General features: G+C 36.2%; 1 protein-coding gene across 1 annotated transcript in view; it reads right to left on the bottom strand.

Annotated features, from left to right (window-relative positions):
- Positions 1–1,278: 1,278 nt before the first annotated feature.
- The window catches only part of LOC107741773 (soluble guanylate cyclase 88E-like), a 23,972-nt gene continuing 5,408 nt past the window's right edge, over positions 1,279–19,842 (bottom strand). The window contains exons 3-18 of the mRNA XM_016554555.1: positions 10,172–10,327; positions 9,952–10,084; positions 9,143–9,317; positions 8,161–8,252; positions 7,804–8,061; positions 7,494–7,635; positions 6,504–6,629; positions 6,193–6,313; positions 5,445–5,574; positions 5,053–5,199; positions 4,723–4,869; positions 3,557–3,713; positions 3,306–3,415; positions 3,047–3,136; positions 2,093–2,211; positions 1,279–1,647 (exon numbers count right to left, since the gene is read on the bottom strand). Of these exons, the coding sequence (XP_016410041.1) occupies positions 1,284–1,647; positions 2,093–2,211; positions 3,047–3,136; positions 3,306–3,415; positions 3,557–3,713; positions 4,723–4,869; positions 5,053–5,199; positions 5,445–5,574; positions 6,193–6,313; positions 6,504–6,629; positions 7,494–7,635; positions 7,804–8,061; positions 8,161–8,252; positions 9,143–9,317; positions 9,952–10,084; positions 10,172–10,327 (2,467 nt within the window). The 3' untranslated portion in view covers positions 1,279–1,283. The remainder of the gene's footprint in view (positions 1,648–2,092; positions 2,212–3,046; positions 3,137–3,305; positions 3,416–3,556; positions 3,714–4,722; positions 4,870–5,052; positions 5,200–5,444; positions 5,575–6,192; positions 6,314–6,503; positions 6,630–7,493; positions 7,636–7,803; positions 8,062–8,160; positions 8,253–9,142; positions 9,318–9,951; positions 10,085–10,171; positions 10,328–19,842) is intronic.

Below are 19,842 nucleotides of genomic sequence, written 5' to 3'. Positions count from 1 at the left end.
AAAAGGAATGGATGCATCTGGCTTTATTTTGTGAAAGTCATGTTTACAATCTGTAGTATCACTTAGATCCATCACCTCGGCTGAAATCTCAAGTTACAATAGTTTTCTCCTCCGTTTGTATGAGATTGAAATTGAAAACATGACATTTGTGTTTTTCTGCAAAGCTAAGAACGTTCAGGCAAAGTAAGAATTAAGCTCGTCTCCAAGACAACAGACAGGAAGTGTCGCTTAAGTGGTTTCCTGATGGCTTCCTCTTTATCGCTGAATGATATCTGACATGTTGTGTGTGTGCAAGTGTGTAATGTGTTTCAGAGATAAAACAATGAATATCCAGTTAGCTACAGTTTAATGAATTTAATGTATTTTGTGATATTTGTGATAATGTAAATGCCATGACTGTCTTAATCTGGTAAAAAAAAGCCCCACATTTCCAGATTTCTGTTACATTTTCTTATGATATCATTTGTGCTCTTACTTTTTTCTTTTTTTTCTTAAAGTAACATTAGTGAATTTTATTTGTGGCTTAAGAGACAGAAATAGTTCAAGTGGTAAGTATGTAATGCTAGTGTTTGTTTCCTGGTTTATCTTGTATCTCAGTGTGTTTACATGTGTGTAGGCCTGTCTAAATGTGGGTGTATGTCTTCGGGTGAGCACGTGTTCACACGTTTTATTTAGGTCACTTGGTTTTATCTGATGTGTTCGCTCTTACTTGAGCAAAGTATGTGTTTTACAGCAATATTACAGTGCTCATCAAACAATAAAATCAAACGTAAGCTGTAAACAATCACATTTAACATATAAGATGTACAACAAACTCTTTGTTGTCAGTAACTGAATGAATACAGGTATTCAGCACATGTATCACAGTGAACCTCTCTAAAGTTTAACATAAATGCTGTAACTGTACATGCTAATATACTCAATACAGAGAGATTTTAACATATCACATGTGTTGATATTAATAAAACATTCAAATACAATTATTCAAACTCTTTAAAGAGGAAGTATAGCAGCCGAACAGCACTTTATTTTTGATACCCAGGCTTTGGACGCCCTCTTTTATTGTGATTCATATAATTTAGTTACCTGTGTTGTATGGCACAACGAAATGAAGTCTGCATTAAAACATGATTTGTGCTTGTGTTCATTCATTCACATTTATTCACCAGATTTAATCCCAGAATTTGCTGCCACAAATGCAGTTTTCTGACCATTCTAGAACTGATCTGATCTATCTGTTATACAGTATAATAAATAGTATTTTATCAATCTCTCCTGGTTATTCACAGCAGATTGCAGGCTGTGCTTCGCATGGGGAGGTTAGCTGGCAATCCTGAGTACTGGCTTCTGAAACTGTGTTTTTTGTCGTTTAGCTCAGGAGCTGCATTCTCCTGGCTGCCAGCAGGGGGAGTGCTTTCCTGCGCATTACCAGAAGTGTTCTCTGCCTTCCTTCCTTTGTTATTCTTTGTCTTTTTAACCTTTTCTTTGTCCTGGGACTCATTGGTGAATGTGTTTGGGTCTGGAGCGCCCTCTAGTGCTGGCAGGGTGTCAGGGGGCAGGTCAGGGGGAGTGGGTTTGCCCTCAGCCTGCTCCTCAGTGGGGGTGTTCATGTTTGACGGGGAATGTTTGCTGTTGGTGCAAGCGGAACTAAAGGGAAAAACACATTGAAGATGGCAGAAGACAGAAACACTACTGTTAAGACTTTTTGTTAGGATATTTTACTGGAGAACATAAAAAAAAACTGATGGATTGAATGGTGCATGCTCAATTGATTGGCAGGTAAGTCATATTATGTTTCATGCATCAAAACGATTCTTTCTAAACTGCAGAGAATACTAAATGAGCATTTTATGTGAGGCCATCATATATTAAATGCTTGCTAAGAAGACTAGCTGCCTGCATATGTTGTGTTTTGTGTTTGTTGGTATGCAAGTGTTCCAGGCCTTTTGGACTTGCAAAAGTTCCTTAGTCAACTATTATGCTTGTCAACCAGTTTTACCAGTTAAGTTTTGTCCACCTGTTAGAATTTGGGTAATTTCAGCAGGATAGAGCCCATAGTGTTGTGTTTTGAGTTGTGTTTTTCCAAACTCACCCATTTGAGCTTCTGTCTTCTGAGTCTTTCTGCTCATTGCTGTATCTGAGCTCTGCTGGAGTCTTAAATGAGAGATCTTTCTTTCCCTTCAGCCAGTACGTCTTCATATAACCTTTACCCTTAATCAAGAGAGATTAGAGTTGATTTTACACTAATTTAAGAGGTTATTTGCTTGCAGTATGAGTCATATAAAGTAACACTCACATTTTTGTTACAGAGAAGAGTACTTCTGAAAATATGCTTAAAATCATATACACCCACATGAAATGAAGCAATTTAATGGGAAATGTTTTATTTTACATGGAGTGGATTGGAAATTTACATTACTGAGTGCACTTTTTTTGGGCAAGTATTTGGTTTACATGAAAGACTTGCAATAAACTGTGGCTCTGAAAGAAGTTTTTAGTTCTGTACTGTGCTTATTTTGTGGGAGAACCTAATACACTACCATTTGAAAGTTTGGGATCAGTAAGATTTAAAAAAAAAAAAGAATTTAATACTTTTATTCAGCAAGGATGCATTAAATTGATCAAATATGACAGTACTGTTTCAGCTAAATAAAAAAAAATCTGTTTCAGATAAATGCTGTTCTTTTAACATTTCTATTAATCAAAAAATCCTGAAACAAATGTATCAAGTGTTCCACAACAATATGAAGCAGTACAACTCTTTTCAACATTGATAGTAATAATAATTGTTTCCTGAGCCTATTAGAATTATTTCTGAAGGATCATGTGACACTGAAGACTGGGGTAATGGCTGTTGAAAATGTAGTGTTGCCATCACATGAATAAATTACATTTAAAAAATAAATTATTATATTTCACTATATTTCTGTTTTTACCGCAGCCCTGGTAAAAAAACATTTAAAAAAATAATGTACATAGTTTTACTGTGCATAACATTGTTGATATTGGCAGTGAAGATGATGAGGTTGATTATTTATTGAAGTACCTTAACAAAAATCTTTCCTCGTTCCTCGATGATGTATGGTTCATGCTCCAGATGGTCTTTGGTGGTCTGACTGATGTGGATTTGCATGCCCTAGCCGCACAGAAAGAGAGAGATTACAATTAGCTTTTTAATTAACTGCATTTTCTTTAAAACGAATTTAGAATTACTCGTTAATATTTTCTATTGCATGATGAGACAGTTTTGTTTAGTTATTAGAAGCTGTTCATTTTTCTCAGTACAGCATAAGAAAGTGACTCACCACGCCATTAGACTCCATCCGAGAAGCCGTGTTTACTGTGTCTCCAAACAGACAATACCTGGGCATCTTCAGACCCACCACACCTGCGACCACCATTCCAGAGTGAATGCCTGTGTGAAGACCACCACAAAAGAGTTTAAAAAGACTGTCTAAATCACTTTCTCACGTTGTGCGGCATGTAGAGAAAAGATCAGATGAAAGGGTTACAGTGGCTTTGTTATGTGATGCTGTGTGAGTCCGGGTGCACCCACCGACACGGATCTGGATGTTGTCCCCGGTGGAGGGGTCTTTTAGGTGATCGATGGAGCTCAGCATGTCTAGAGCCATGTCACAGATGTGGTGGGCATGGAATGTGGTCTTATTGGGCACACCTGCCACAACCATGTAGGCATCCCTAATGGTCTCCACCTGAGGGGGCAAGAGCATTTGTTGCATGCCATTTCACTCGATTTTGAAGGTTTTAATAATGACAGTAAAGATTAAAAAACTTTAATTAGAAATATTTAATAGAAAATAGGGATGCATTGATATAAAAATTTTGGCATATACCACTAAGCCGATATTTTCCGGTTTTATATTGAGAATGCTCTGGTTTTTCAACCAAAGTATACATCCAAAATTATTTTCATGTCATGTTCGATATTAAAAATTCATTTATAATGTAGACATTTATAATGTATAATAAATGGATATTCATTTTGAAATTTGCTAAATATTACATACACTACTGTTCAAAAGTTCAGTGGGATCTGTAAGGTTATTAAATTAAATTAATTAATTTATTAAATTAATACTTTTATTTCAGCAAGGATGCATTAAGTTGATCAAAAGTGACAGTCAAATAAAAAAAAAAAAATACAAAAGATTTCTATTTCAAATAAATGCTCTTCTTTTCACCAATTTATCAAAAACCATGAAAAAATGTATCTTGGTTTCCACAAAAATATTAAGCAGCACAACTGTTGTGTTGATATAATAATAAGAATGTTTCTTCAGAAACAAATTAGTATGATTTCTGAAGGTTCAGCGACACTGAAGACTGGAGTAATGGCTGCTGAAAATTCAGTTTTGCCATCACAGTAAAATTACATTTTAAAAAAAAAAAAATAATTGTATTACTGTTTTTATTGCATTTTTGATTAAATAAATGCATCCTTAGTGAGCAGAAGAGACTTCTTTAAAAAAACATGAAAAAAATCTTACCAACCCCAAACTTTTGAACAGTCTTGTATTGACTGATATGCATACATTAAAAAAAACTCTAAAATAGGCAGATAACTGAAATGGTGCTGATATATTGTGCCTCCATTGTAAAGAAAAAGCAGACCACTGCCTTGAAGGTCTTTTAGGTCAAAGGACATGCATGAGAAGCTATTCTGTCGTGTCATGTGGCTTTCGTTTGAGTTACTTATGTTACCTTATAAACATTGTGCTTTTCGCTGAGTGTGTCAAAAACGATGTAGATCTCATTTAGCATGTCCACCACCTGCATGGGGGTGATGTGGATACAGATCTCATTAAACTTCACCACATCGCTGAACAGGATGGTCACGTCTGGGAACACCTGGAGGGAGATAACAGATCAAGAATGCCACTTAAAAACAGCAGGAGAGGAAAAACAGATGGCTTTTTATTGTAATTCATTATCTCTCTTAAGATCTTGATATAGTCAAAATCACAATGGTCACTCAATACTAAGAGAAATTCATATAAATGGTGTGCTTTATTGTGCCAGTAGAGTGTGCACCTGACATGTCTCCAGTGCTGTGATTCCCTTGCGCAGTCGGTCTGCCACTGCTTTGGGGATCATGGCGTACAGCAGGGAGTCTCCTCTCTTCTTCTCTTCATCCAGCTTTTTAATGATCTCCTGCAGCTGTGCATACTTCTGCTGCTCCTATAGGTGGCACAGTAAGAGTTCGGCCTGTCATTTGCATGTTATTTCTAGATGCATAGCCACAGCCAGAGACTCTATGCTTATTAAACGGCTTAATAGACTTGTGTCAGTCCGTGCCAGAAATTCTGCTACATAACTCCTTTTATATAAACTGAAATAAAATGTGTCTCTTTAAGGATGGTGGTGGATTCCGGTATTTGTAAGTCTAGATTTTGAACTCGGTGGCATCAGTGCGGCAATCATACCTGGTCAAGTGCCAGTTGCAGCTCGGCTGATTGCTGTGTTCCTGCCAGGATGAGCTCTCTGCTGGAGTCGTGCAAGTTTAAATCATTGACGTAAACACCCATTTTTATCATGTCCTCCACTGTCTCAATACTGTACAAAGGAGAATACGGTTTAAGACAGTCTTCAGCATTTTTAGCTATAATCTTATAGCCTTTTGTTGTGGTTAAACTAGAGACAGTCTGACAATTGTAGACTCATAATTACACATTTTAAAGGGGCCATATTATGGAAAACAGAATTGAATTGAGTTAGATGTGTTTATATAGACTAGTAGTTTTCAAATGACGAGTTACAGGTCTGTTCTGATTGGCTCATGGACAGTAGGGGAAAAAATATGCTAATGCAAATGATAAAAAGCCAACTAACCATGTAATTGTTCATAGTTGAGAAATTAAATGGGCTTAGTAACTTTAAAGAGAGTAGAAAATACATATTTTTGTTTGCCTTTGGGCACTGAACATTTTTGCTGCAGTATTGGATTATGTCCAATGTAAAATATGGATCATTAAGCAAAACCAGGGAGGTCAGAGAGAGAGAAAGAGACATTTTAATATTGTAATAAGTCGATCTTGGGATTAAACTAAAACGGTTTGAGTGCAGGATATGGTCCCTTTGAAATGACTTGATTGTCAGGTTTATGTGGCAATAACTAAACTACTGTTTTCCATTAGCTCAATGTTGTAAACGTGTGAGATTATGAGGGCTTACATGGGAGTTCCTAGAAAGATGAGGGAGTCCCATTGAGGGACATACTTCATCTGGCCCTTGAGGTGGAGAGGCTTTTTAGGGGGCTCCCGCATGTCTTCAAATATGGTTTCACTGCACTTGCCTACACGAGAGAGGACGTTTCATTTTTCACTGCATAGACAGAAGATTTGCATTCATATGGATAATCTAGAGGTGATTTCTGAGTCAATTTTTGTTCCCAAATCACAGAATAATGATTGTCATTTTATTGACTTGATAAAATTTCTCATTGCTGCTCATTTAGAGCATCACTTTACTGTAATGTGTCTAACCGGTGACAGTCTGAAAAGCCAGCAGCTCGATGTCCTCTCCTCCAGAATTAGCCGAGCTTTTGTACGGAGTCAGAGCGCTGCTGTATTCCTGATCCGTCCCCTTCATTTCCTCCATCACTTTAATATCTGAGAGAACAGCAGAGGCAGTGACAGAAGTCAGCATGAGATGTTTTAGAATATTATCTGCTTCAATATGTGTAGAGGCAAGGCATTTGGGTGTGATGTCTGAGGATCTGATTGGTCAGTGTGGCTTTAGCTGTCATTAGGCCCGTGTGGAATATGTGAGCGCAGAATTCTGCAGAAACCTCAGCAAAATTCCACAGAAATGAAAAAAAAAATCATCTTTCAGAAGATTTCTTTACACATGGGTCAGTGTAGTACAGTAGAAGTCTAGCTTAAAACCCATGACAAGTTCTTAGAAATGTACTTTTTGTGTTCATGTTAGTTTAATATGGCTTTTTCTAAATGGACATTTGAATCATTATTTTAAATAACTAAATATAAATGAGATCACATTTAAAAGGACCTTATTTGACCAAAAATAGTAATATTTTGAAATATTATTACAATTTAAAATAGGCCTAACTGTTTTCTATTTTAATATTTAAAAAATTTATTTCTTTTGTAAATGTATTTACTGTTGCCTAATTGAATGCTTCCCTGCTAAATAAAATGACTTTTTCCACTTTATTTCACTTTTTTTAACATTAGTATATATTTTTAAATGAATTGAATTTTAAATGTACAAATAGCACAAATAGGAAAAAAATTCACTGACTCTTATTATCATTATTATTTTTATAAATTAAATATAAAATACAGTTGATGTTTTCAGCTGCCAATGAGCTGCCAATGTTGTACTGACATTGAATTCTACAGATTTCCCCCAAAATCAGCTTAAAAATTGTGAAAACATTCTGCTTTGCCCCACACTGTAATACTAATTTAATACTAAGTAATCACACTCTAATACTAGTCTAAGCACTATACCTCTCTCTTCCTTCTTGGGTTTTTCACTTTCCTCTTTCTCCTCTGGTTCTTCTTTGCTGAGTTTAGGGATGTTGACCTTCTGTTTGCTCTCTACCACAGCCTTAGACAGCAGTTCAAACACATTGTTGAGGTGGGTGTAGATCTGAAAGAGCACACAGCAACAAAACGCTTTTTCAGGACATAAATGCCAAGAGCAAGAAAAGAAAGCATAAATATTTTTTTAGATGGCTCGTCTAAAACTCTTAAGTTGTCAGTTACTTTCATGCTGCTTTGGCTTTGGATCTGTTCTCATACCCTTCCGTTCACTCACATTATCCCAGCTGAATTCCAGCATGGGTCGCACCAGGGTAAACTCCTCATTGACCTTTTTGCCCTGCAGATCAGAAAACACCTCTTTCAAACCGTCTCCAATCCGATACATGGTCATGTCCCTACGGAATATCACGCTGAAGGGGAACATGTCAAAAAAGATTCCTCGCTTCATGGGCAGTTTCTCATAGCCTGGAGCTGTTTTCTGCTGGGGCATACGGTGCTTAAACGCAGCATTGTCAAAATTCATCTTGTACACCTTCAGAGAGAGTGAGAAGATCAGAAACGTGAGAAATAAAGAATAACAGAGCTGGGTTTGTGTAAACAGAGGAAGGTAAATGTCTGTTTGAACTCCTACCACATATGTCATTTTCTCTGTTTCCTCTTTAGACAGAATCTCCACCTCAATGTCTGTGTTGTAAAACTGTCGGCCCACCTGAGAGAGCTGCCCTACAGAGAAGTCACAACAGACGCTATTTGAATTTTAAACAGGCTGAGGCAACACTGTGGACTGACTGACCAGCTTTCATTGTGTAAGATCTAGTCAAACATCATTTTACCACATCTCTATTATCTAAGCTTTACTTTCAGATCATTATTTTACCTCACATCTCTCAAGAATTTTAATGTGCAGTTTCAGAAAGCACACGTACTGAAGTCACCAATAATCTCATCCTGTTAATATGGTAACTGTTCAAAGAGTAAAAGGTGTAAATAGCAGATTCATTAAGCACATATAGGGAAGCTCAGTAGAAAGCTATTGTACAGTTTTTGGATCTAAATTATATTAGTTGAGATTGGGTGAAGTCAGGCGGAAATCTAAGTCCTTGACCTGTAATAATTATTATAAAACCGTTCATTTCTGCCCTTGAATTTATGTTAGTGGTGGCAATTTTTCAGTGACTCTTTCTGCAGTTTACTTCGTGCCAGTAGGTGGCGACAGGTGGCTTTATAAATGACTCGTTGAATCATTGATTTAAACCTATTTAAATAAATGAGTGTCAGTGACTCACTGAATCATTCATTCAACAGATTTGTTCAAAGCATTGATTCATTCAGGAATGAAGCAAGTGACTAATACGTGAATCACTGAATCATTCATCCAGTCGATTTATTCGTACATGTTGCTCCGAGATGCTCAGTACTTAACTTTGCTTTGGCTTTATTTGGAAACATTTGCACTGGCGGAACAACAAAGTAGCTGATCATATAAAACGTATATTATTGACGTATTGTTTATTGAACTGTTGTATAAAAGCAACATCACACTATCAAACCTGCTGCTGGTCTGAATACACTCTCCACAACATGCATCTAAGAACATAACTCAGCACTATTACCTTTGACGAACTGTGTGAATCCTTTCCTGGTTGAACGGTAGTGCAGGGTAAGACTCGTCTCACATTCTTCCTCTACACAGAAACTGGGCGGCTGGACTTTTGGGAAGGAGAAACGGAAGTACTCATGCAGGTTATCTAGCTCATTGATGAAATCTCGTACATTGCGCCCCAGTACCTGAGACATAGATATTAGAAGAGATTTAAAAGCTGTGTAAAATGTGTATACAACTGTACAGTTAACCATTGAGAAAGCCCAATAAAGAAAACTAAAAGCAAAATGTTAAACACTACCGTTCAAAAGTTTGGATGAGGGAGAATATTTGAAAATATATGCGAAAGAAGTCTCTTATGCTCTGCATTTATTTGATAAAAAAACAGTAATATTATTAAATATTTTTACAGTTTAAAATAACTGTTGTCTGTTTAAAATGTCATTCCTGTGATGACAAAGCTGAATTTTCAGAAGCCATTATACCAGTCTTCAGTGTCACATGATCCTTCAGAAATCATTCTGATATGCTGATTTGCTGCTCGACATTTCTTGTTATTAATGTCAGAAACAGTTGAGCTGCTTAATGTTTGTGTGTCAACTGATACTTTTTATTTAAGGATTCTTTGATGAATAGGAAGTTAAACAGCATTTATTTGAAATAGATTTTTAGTGTAAAAGTCTTTACTGTGATGTTTGATCAATTTAAAGCAACCTTGCTGAATGAAAGTATTAATTTCTCCCCCCCCAAAAAAAATAATAAGAAGAAATCCTATATGAGTACCTGACAAATACAGAGTCTATCATGTTTGAAAATCACCTTTAAGATCCTCTCATAGCCATAGTTTCCTATCCGCTTGACCATGTAGACCCCGAAAGCATACATCAGCTCATCGTGAGTTTTCCCCAAAACCTCTCCAGCTGCCTTTGCCAATCTTAAAATCAGATTATCACTGGAATAACAAACACCAGCATTGTTAACTTAGACAGATGCAATCTATGACACTTCATTTATCAGAAATGCGACTCTTAGGACTTACTTGTACATCTGGTGTCGAACAAATTTGAGGTGCGGGATCTCCGCTCTGGCCTCGATTAGCCTCCATACGTCCTCTCCATATGATTCATTAATGTAGTCATTCACCGCTTCCAAATACAGGCCATACATCTTCAGGGGGTTTGGAACCTCCACTACACTGCCCCAGAAATCTGATCAGCCTGCAGAGAGCACAATACCTGGATCTGAGATGCTTCAGTGACATCAAGAGGCTTTTAGTTAGGCTTTTAGATGGCAAAAATCAATATAATGCCCAAATAGACAAGGTGCATAAACAAGCAGAGATTTATAGAGGACTTCAAGATGCAAACATATAACTCATCTCTGATATTATTAAACTGTCCAGTTTAAAACGAATAGATGTTCACTAGATATTATATTTTTGCAGACAATTTTGTGTAATCTATGAGAGTCTGAGAGCCTCTGTGTTGCTTATCCATCCTTTTTTGTTGTCTATTTGTGTAAAATGCCATTTTGTTTGATCGATGAGTACTGTATAATATGCTGTGCTGTTATAAACCATCTCTCCTGTGACAGGCTATTTAATACCCAACATCCTCTATAACCCCTATATTCGTGTAAAAAAAAAAATTATAGCAGATAATACAATCTACGCTACTAATGAACACCAAATTTGAACTAATAGATCAGTATTTAATGAGAAGTAACAGTATGTATGTGGCTTACCTGCAGACCCTCAGTCCTGTGTAAATAGTCTGAATTTGGCTAAAGCAGAACCTTCTCTCTCCCTCTTTCTCTCTCTTAGTCTCTCTCTCTCTCTTTAAACACCTGTTTTTGGCACCTGAAGCACTTCATACTCCTTTCTGTCAGGACAATGGCCACACAGGCTAAAACAGGAGAGCAGGAGTGTGTTTGTGGCAGGTGCTAAACAACACATAAGCATGGACAGTCGTCATGCATAGTCCCCTTTCTCCTTCTCATTGACATTTGTTGCTATAAATGAAGTGTAATCCTAAAGTTATGCCATTTTTATGTGAGAAAATTTTTTTATTTTTTAAAAATCCCGTAATGAACCTGCTTTCAAAAAATCAGAAAGATACACACACACACACACACACACACACACACACACAATACATCGGTTTTCTATTATAGATTACTTGCTATTGACTTAAGTTGTTTTTGTTACTGAGCTATGAAATCCATCCATTGTGAAATCCTTTATATTGTCATTAAGACATGTTTTATTATGTTTATTAAGCTACTGTCATTCATTTGCAATACCTGATGATTAAAGGAGAATTAATATTATGCATTTCTGTATCTAAAACCTTGACAACAAATTGGATAAGAGAATTAGAAGGAGATGAATAAAGAGTCTATTATTATTATTAGGCTAAAGTCCCTTTATAGTCTTTGGCTATACGCAAATGGCTCTTACCCTTTAATGGCTTCAGTCTAAATAGTCTGCATTGAAAGAAAAACTGTGCTTAACCTAACCTAATGTAAGTCCAGGAAATTCATGCATATGTTCTGAATTTACGTAGGATTTTTAACAGACTATTGAAGATTGCACAGATATGTCAAAATTTGAGTAGATAGTTCAAATTGTACCAGTTGTTTTAAATAGTTTTAAATAATGTTAACGTTAACAAGAGATATAATTAAAATCTTACAAATTATTAACTTGTCTCTCTTCTTACAATGTTAAAATGGTCAATGAAAGCCGATTCTTCTGTTGTCTCTCTGTGTATTACTCTCATTAGCCGCTAGGGGCCACTGTTGACACATCGTCTTTACGCTATTGACTCCACGCTGAAAGCAAAACGTCTCGGTTGTTGCCCTTTACTATCAAACGACTCATTATCGTTGCTTTGCACCGCAAATAAATGGCTTACGTCATATTTATCCTGTATATTATATTTATATGTGTGTGTGTCAAGGTGCGCGTGCGTGTGACTTATATGCGCATCCTATAAGAAACTGAGCACTTGACAGTGCAATTAGTGGTGTATGCGGAAAGGACAGGAGAAGCGAGAACTGTGTTCCTGTATTGCTTCCTCACAAGCCAATAATGAGCATGTCTTTGTTTCCAGTCACCCAAGAAAGACCTCTCAGCACCTATCAGCCTCTATCTCTCTCTCTATGGTCTATGTGAATAATAAAAAGGGTCATATCCAAGTTCACCTTAATTACTGTCTCTTTCTTGTTTATTTACTGCATTTTCTCTCTCTCTTCATGAGTGTACAGTGTAAGTTACAGTAGGTCACAATGTCTGTGATAAACACGGTAGTCACAAGGACTTTATCTCAGTATCTATTAGAATCTAATAATTAGATGCTGGTTTTAAATACCTTGCTCAAAACTCTCTCAAATTAGGTTTGTGAATTATGCCCTCCAAACTTTCCAATTTTTTGTAGTAGCCGCTGAGTAAACAAGAGAACACAATAAAACTACACCAACAAACATTTAGACAATAATCAACTACATCATGATTAAAAAAAAATAAAAGTAATTAATAATCAATTGTATCTTTTTTTCTAGGAAATAACTTTTATTTTTCTTGTTTTACACAAAAATGTCATGGGTATCAGAATCAGAATCAGAATCAGAATTAGCTAAATAGTAAAACTTAACAATAAATAATGTGTATGAATCTGGAACAGTAGATTTATGTACAGATTTGTGCATTTGTACTCTATATAGAACTGTATAAATAAGAGATATCCATATGTATTTACATAATACTTGAGAAAGAGGCAATAATTAAGGATGTAGAATGAATTACGGAAATGAATTACAGAACGCAGGGAATGATTCATATGTTAGCTGTTTAAGCTGGAGATGGCATGGGGGAAAAAATTGTTTTTATGCCTAGATGTTCTAGTGCACAGAGATCTGTAGCGTCTGCCTGAAGGGAGAAGTGCAAACAGGTTGTGTCTGGGGTGAGAGGGGTCTTTGATGATGTTTCCTGCCCGTTTCCTCACTCTGGATATAGAAAAAAGGGTATATAGAAAAAAAGTAAAACATTTGACATATTTTGCGTTTAATTTGTACTAATACGTTTTAAAATCAGTATTAAATTGTTCAAGGTACTCTTCTATTCCATTTAATTTTATGATAATAATGAGCTATTTTAAAAATAGCTAGTTAGTATTAGTAGTTTTTTTTGTAGCCATAACTTTACGGTAGCTATACTGAAATAACTTTCAACCATAAACCTTCCTATGACAAATATTTAGTAAAATGTGTGACGAGTAGCCCCGATCTCCCCTAAATGCCCACTTATATTCAAATGATTCCTTTTGAGATATTGTCTCCTGAACCTTCCCTCGTTTTCATCCAGCGAGGTACTTTTACACTTGCCTCTGCGGATTATGCATAGCAAATACCTCGATCATTTGTTTGCATTAGCATTTCAGCTTTGTGCTGAAATCTTTCGAAAATCCCATGTCAGTCTATCTGTGAGGCAAATCAGGAGCTCTCAGAGGAGCTATGAAGCCGTATGTGTGTGTGGAGGTTGAATGCAGCATATGTGAATGCGCGTGCATGGATGTGTGGGAGGACAGCATGCTTATGGTTCCAAAGCCAATGCTCTGAAAACCTCTGCAGAATTTCTGTTTCATTCTTATGGCGGGTTAAGGAATTACATAAGACATCTTATTGATTTGTTGTTTTGTAAGTAATGGAGTAAGAAAGATGGAATAATTTTAAAGACGTACATCTCCTTCAGATATCTCCGGCATACAACTGGCACTGTGAACTTAATGACACACTTTTATGTTTGTCGGCCTGCATCTGTGTTGCTACTTCACTGCTGAATGATGGATGAGTCGTGTTTACATTACAGTGAAAAATATTACTAATGCATGTACATGGCGGCACATCCTGTGGTCTGACACTGATGGATTTCATGCATAATAAGGCCAGATTTTTTCAGGACCAGTAGTCGGAGGGAAGAATGCAAATGCCCACATCATATTTAATATGCATTCACTCATAAATGTTAATTCAATGAGTGTGTGTATTTACCACCAAAATGACTTTACGGAAATATTGCCACATTTTCGAATATGAACTCACTATTTGGCAAATGATTTGTGTGGTCCCTGTAGATAGGATTGAGTCTGCAGCTTATTTAATAGAAACGTGACCATACAAAGGCAATGTGGATAATTCACACGTTGTGAAAATGGAAATTTCTTGGCAGACGAGCCCGAAGCCATTATGCCCAATAGCTGAAACCTGAATACCGTCTGCGTCTGTTTCCTATTTCTCCTCTTTCTTTTTTTCCCCTCTCAGTCCACAATACTCACTGAGACCTTAACGTTCTTGTCTATCAATGGCATAATTTTATCTATGGCCACGAGGGTTCATGTCTAACCACACGAGCAGTTAAAACGTCTATGATCACTTCACGTCTAGCTCTGAAGCCAAATGCCTGTTTCATATTCATGTGTTGACCTTCCAGTGAGTATTTTTACCGTTTAAGGATGCGACTGCAAAGCCCCAGTGAAGCACAGACGTTTCATTTTGTGCTTTTAATGAAATTATTGATAACCGTATTGACTCGGAGAGGTTGGTGTGACCTTAACATTTGCTTGGCAGGCTTTTAGAAGGATGTGAACCAGACATTGTTTTGATTTATATCGCCATAACACATCAAGTCAGTTTGTTTTTATTAGGTTGGTGGACATCAGATTGATGACATGGACTTGTAGGAGGCAGCTTAAAAATATCAATATTCAATATGTTCTGTGCTTTCAATTGCACTTTCAGTTATACAGGAGAGAAATCTTCTTTATTAAAAGATTGATATTTAAAGATCAATTTTGTAATTTAATACATTTTTGATTATTTTCAATGTGAAAGGCCCATATGAGTAAGCAGCATTATTTTAGACCTGCTTAAAATGTTAAAGTTCAGATTCTGCAATGACTTCTTCATTGAAGTTTGGTCTATACTTGTAAGATTAACAGGGTAGATCTGTAGATGATTTGGACGTAAATTATTGGATTATATTAGAGAAGATTAATTAATATTTTGGGAAATCTTTTGCAGTTGTTCTGGAATACCAAATTCTATGATTTACATTCAGGCTGTTAGGCCCCCCAAAACTGAATGAATGTACAAGAGCTCTAACTTCAAGCACTTAGTGAATTATTTAGGCCCTATTGGTAATGTATTTCTCAAACTAAAAATCAAAGCTCATCACAGACTTTAAGAACATATAGTTTAGAAAACAAAACTCACTGTAAAATCAAATTAGATCAAAGAAGTGATATGCGATCTCATCAATCACTTTCACTATGGATTAGTTGGTCAGGTATATTTGAGTTTAGTCTGTCAACCAATGATTTTCATTACTACAAAGGTGGGTTCATTACCTGCTTTGGGGCAGGTAATGTTTTCGAGCACAGTTCTCATACAGACACTGGGCCAATCAGCTGTGAGCAGTGTGATGAATCTGTGATGCACTGAAGTCATTTGCCTGTATCTTTCCCTCCAACCTAAAGTGCACTTCACAGGGAGAGACTTTCATAAATCCACATAATCGGCTTTCCATAATAATTATTTGAGAGATATAGATTTTCAGGAGAGAGAGTCTTGTACCTTTGTCAGCATTTTGAGCTGCACATCTGGTTTGTATCTATTTGCAAGTGCTATATTGCTGTAGGTGATGCAGAGAACCTGCAGAAAAATACTTTCTGAAGTTCTGATTTTATAGTGTAGAACAATAGTGGTGGTGATTTTTTTTTTCAGTGTCATGGATTAGCCAGTAGGTGGCGACTTAGAGTCATTGAATGATTCATTCAACCATTTGTAAAAAAAAAACAGTTCATTTTGTTTCTGTATAAATTCGTGTATTATATGAATTAGTTTTATAATTGACAGAACTCATAAAGATGGAATCATTGAATTATTAACGCAACCGATTTGTTCACAACCAGTCCATAAGTTCACAATCGTTTAAGAAGTACTCCTACCCTATGTTGCTTGGAGACTTTGTGGAAATTATTTTGTTGGTAAGAAGAAAAATAGCAAGTAACTGGGAACATTGTGTATAATATGTAAGTTGTTAAATATTAACTTATTTTATTGAAATGTTTGCAAAATCACATTCTAAACCATTCTGATATTTTGAATATCAGAATTACCTGCAATGTCCTGCATGCCTATGGTCAAAACACATGCTTCCTTGTGTGATATTGCATAAATATACAAATCTAATGTAAATCTGTAAAATATTCAGTACAATAGTTTAATATCATTTTGCATGAATAATTATTCATATTAAAATAATATAGCTTAATCATTACATTAATGCATTAGAGTGCTGCAGTGATTACTCCTTTCTGGTTTTTGGCCTACAAAAATAGTCATCCCTGCAGCCCCCTGTTGATTAATTTTGGTACTACTAGTGACTCAGAAGTGACACATTTCCCTGTGAAAGAACCAGAAGTATTTAAAATAGCAATATTTCTTTACGTGAGAGTCAGATGACACACTAACAACACACTGGAAGGCATTTCAGCTCCTTGGCAATAAGCAACACTGGTATTGGCATTTGCATTTATTCATTTGGTAGTGATTTGTAAAACCTGGACTTTCCAGCAGGGAGGCAGCTGAGAATACATGATGCTTGCTAAGCTAGGCCTTAAACACCAAGGAGAAACCCGTAAGTCCTCAGCCTAACCAAAAGCCATTACTACAGTGTTGGCTAGCACCTCCCTTTGGGCCTGCTATACAGCAGATCTCGCAGCTCTGAGCCATAGGCAGGAGCACAATAAGATTACAGTGTCTGAATGACAGCTAGCACAATGCAGGAAGGATAAGAAGTGCAAAGAAAGAAATACAGACAAAGACAGACAGAAGGAGAGAGAGGGAAGCAATCAGTGCATGAATATTCCATTTACTGCACTGGAGCAGCATAGCAGTGCCTTTATACCTTCAGCCACCTGATCTGGAAATGAAATTACTATAGCCGATGCTCTATTCTTCAATTTCTCACTCTTCCCTTTACTGTCCTTCGTCTTATCAAGGCTGACACTAATCCAATTTCAGCCCTGCTGGGGCCACAGCTTGCGCGGTTATGTATACTGATGCCTCCGCCGGTACACACACACACACACACACACCTGTACACAATCTTACACACACTCTCGGTTGCTCGTATGCACCTTTGTGTTATCTGGATGCAACAGCTGCTCTGTAATTGCATTAGTGAAGTTCATTTGGCCGCAGCTGTTGTGGACTGGATGAGCAAGGTGGGCTTAATACACATACTGATTCCAGCACATCTGCCTTTAAAATGCATGTGGACACACAGACACTCACATATTCAATCCCCCAACACACGCAATCTGCCTCACATTTTTAATGGCCATTTTTATTGCCTTTAAATCTGAAGCAAACTGCTATGTGAAAACACAATCCCCTCCGTAATCACCTGTGCAGCACTGGAGGGAGGGATTAATCAATCATAAGAGCCTGTTTTTTGTTGTTGTTTTTTTTACTGTTCTGCAAAGCATTGTGATCTCATTTTTCTGCAGCTATTTCTAGATGTGCTCCGATTGACAGTTTCTCCAAGTGGTGTTTACTGTGTAGTGCATACTCTGTGGGATGAAATATATATATATATATATATAGAGAGAGAGAGAGATAAATAGATATACATACATTCGCATTATTATACAATTATACTCATACTCAATGGTGTTTCATTATTTTATTAGAAATAAATTAATTAATTTAATATGCAAGGATGCATTAAAGGATCCTGAAAATGAAAAGCAGTATCACGGTTTCCACAAAAATATTAAGCAACTGTCTTGAACGGACACACACACACACACACACACACACTCACACACACACACACACACACACCTATCTATCTATCTATCTATCTATCTATACACATACACACACACACACACACACACACGTGTATATATGTTTGTATGTATATAAAATATGTATTTACTATTTAGTATTAAAATATTTACTAATTGTTATGTATCACAGGTTTAGTATTGTATTATAAATAGCTGAAAGATAAGTGCAAATAAAAATAGTTCTGTAAATTTTTTTCTTAATTTATGTTAACATTCAGCAGTCTGATCAAGCAATAAGTCAAGAAAAAGATGTTCAGAATTGAAAATGTAAGGTCAAATCGAGCACATTGCATTAATTGTAGAATTCAATATTTTAACGCAGTAGCCATTGTTGCATTCTGTGTATTTTGGCAAATAGTAGGTCATCTTTTTTTCCTTTAGGTAGTAATAGGCACACAAGTAAAGCTCCTATCTACATGGATGGGGAATGTACAAGTGGCCTGTCTCCTCTTATATGGCATCTGAAATGATCCTCTGTCAGTTCATCAGGTAAAGCTGTTGAATGTGTTTACCATGTATAAAATGTAACCCATCTGAAATGCCCTTGACCAGGCTTGGTAAATTGGAAAGAGGTGAAATCTTTTCCCCCTCAAAAAACAGCTCTTTAAATCCATTGCTCTGAGGAGCAATCATTGTGTCCCTATTATTCCTGCTTCTGTCACCCACAACAGATAGTGTGTCTTAGTGTGTGCGTATGTGTGTGAGTGCTGAGTAATGGTAGGTGGAGGAAGGTCAACCAGTCCTTGCAGAGTGGCTCCAGGGAGTGTGAACAGGGATATTAGATTATCCGCACATGCAAATCGCAGGCTAAAACAAAGGCCAGATTCAAATCACACCAGCAACAGGCTCACATCAGAGCTGCTGGGAATGCATTTGGGTGTGTTTCTATTAAACAGCACCAAATAAGGAATAGTCCAGATTGAGTGCAAGTTAAACTCCATTGACAGCATTTTTTTGCATAATGTTGATTTAAAAATATATCTCTAATCTATATCAATCTAATAAAAAGATTTTCTATAAATGTTATAGTGTGGTGCTTACAATTGAAGTGAATGGGGCCAATTAGTAAAATTTTACAAGGTGGTGATTTTGTATTCATTCTTACATTATAAATCGTATAAAAAAGTGTGATTTTTAGAAAAAAAGCATTAAGGTCCACCCCTAAACATACAGTTGCTAGGGTAAAACATGCAAATGAGATTGTACAATCAAGAGTCAAACGTTTTTGAACAGTAAGATTTTTAATGTTTTTTTTAAAGAATTCTCTTCTGCTCATCAAGCCTGCATTTATTTGATCCAAAATACAGCAAAAGCAGTAATATTGTGAAATATTTTTTACTATTTAAAATAACTGCTTTCTATTTGAATACATTTTGAATACATGTAATTTATTCCTGTGATCAAAGCTAAATTTTCAGCATCATTACTCCAGTCACATGATCCTTCAGAAATCATTATAATATTCTGATTTTCTGCTTAAAACATTTATTATTATTATTAATATTATGTTGAAAACAGCTGAGTAGAATTTATTCAGGTTTCCTTGATGAATAGAAAGTTCAGAAGAACAGCATTTATCTAAAATATTAATCTTTTGTAACATTACAAAATTTATAATGTTATGTATATAGGCCTACAGTAGTCACCATTCTAATAGAGGATCAAAAAAGTTGTCCTAAGACAAGAACACATTTTGGTTTTAGGACAACTTTGATGAAAGGTTTTGATCCACTTCAAATGTTGACTACTGTCGGCTATATGTATGTATGCTTGTATGTATGTGTGTGTATATATA

This window comes from Sinocyclocheilus rhinocerous, unplaced genomic scaffold (genome assembly GCF_001515625.1).
Source record: "Sinocyclocheilus rhinocerous isolate Xijiao unplaced genomic scaffold, SAMN03320098_v1.1 scaffold616, whole genome shotgun sequence".
In the NCBI taxonomy this organism is placed as follows: Eukaryota; Metazoa; Chordata; class Actinopteri; order Cypriniformes; family Cyprinidae; genus Sinocyclocheilus; species Sinocyclocheilus rhinocerous.
The sequence above is the reverse complement of the archived record's forward strand: the minus strand, read 5'-3'. Positions and strand labels throughout refer to the sequence as shown.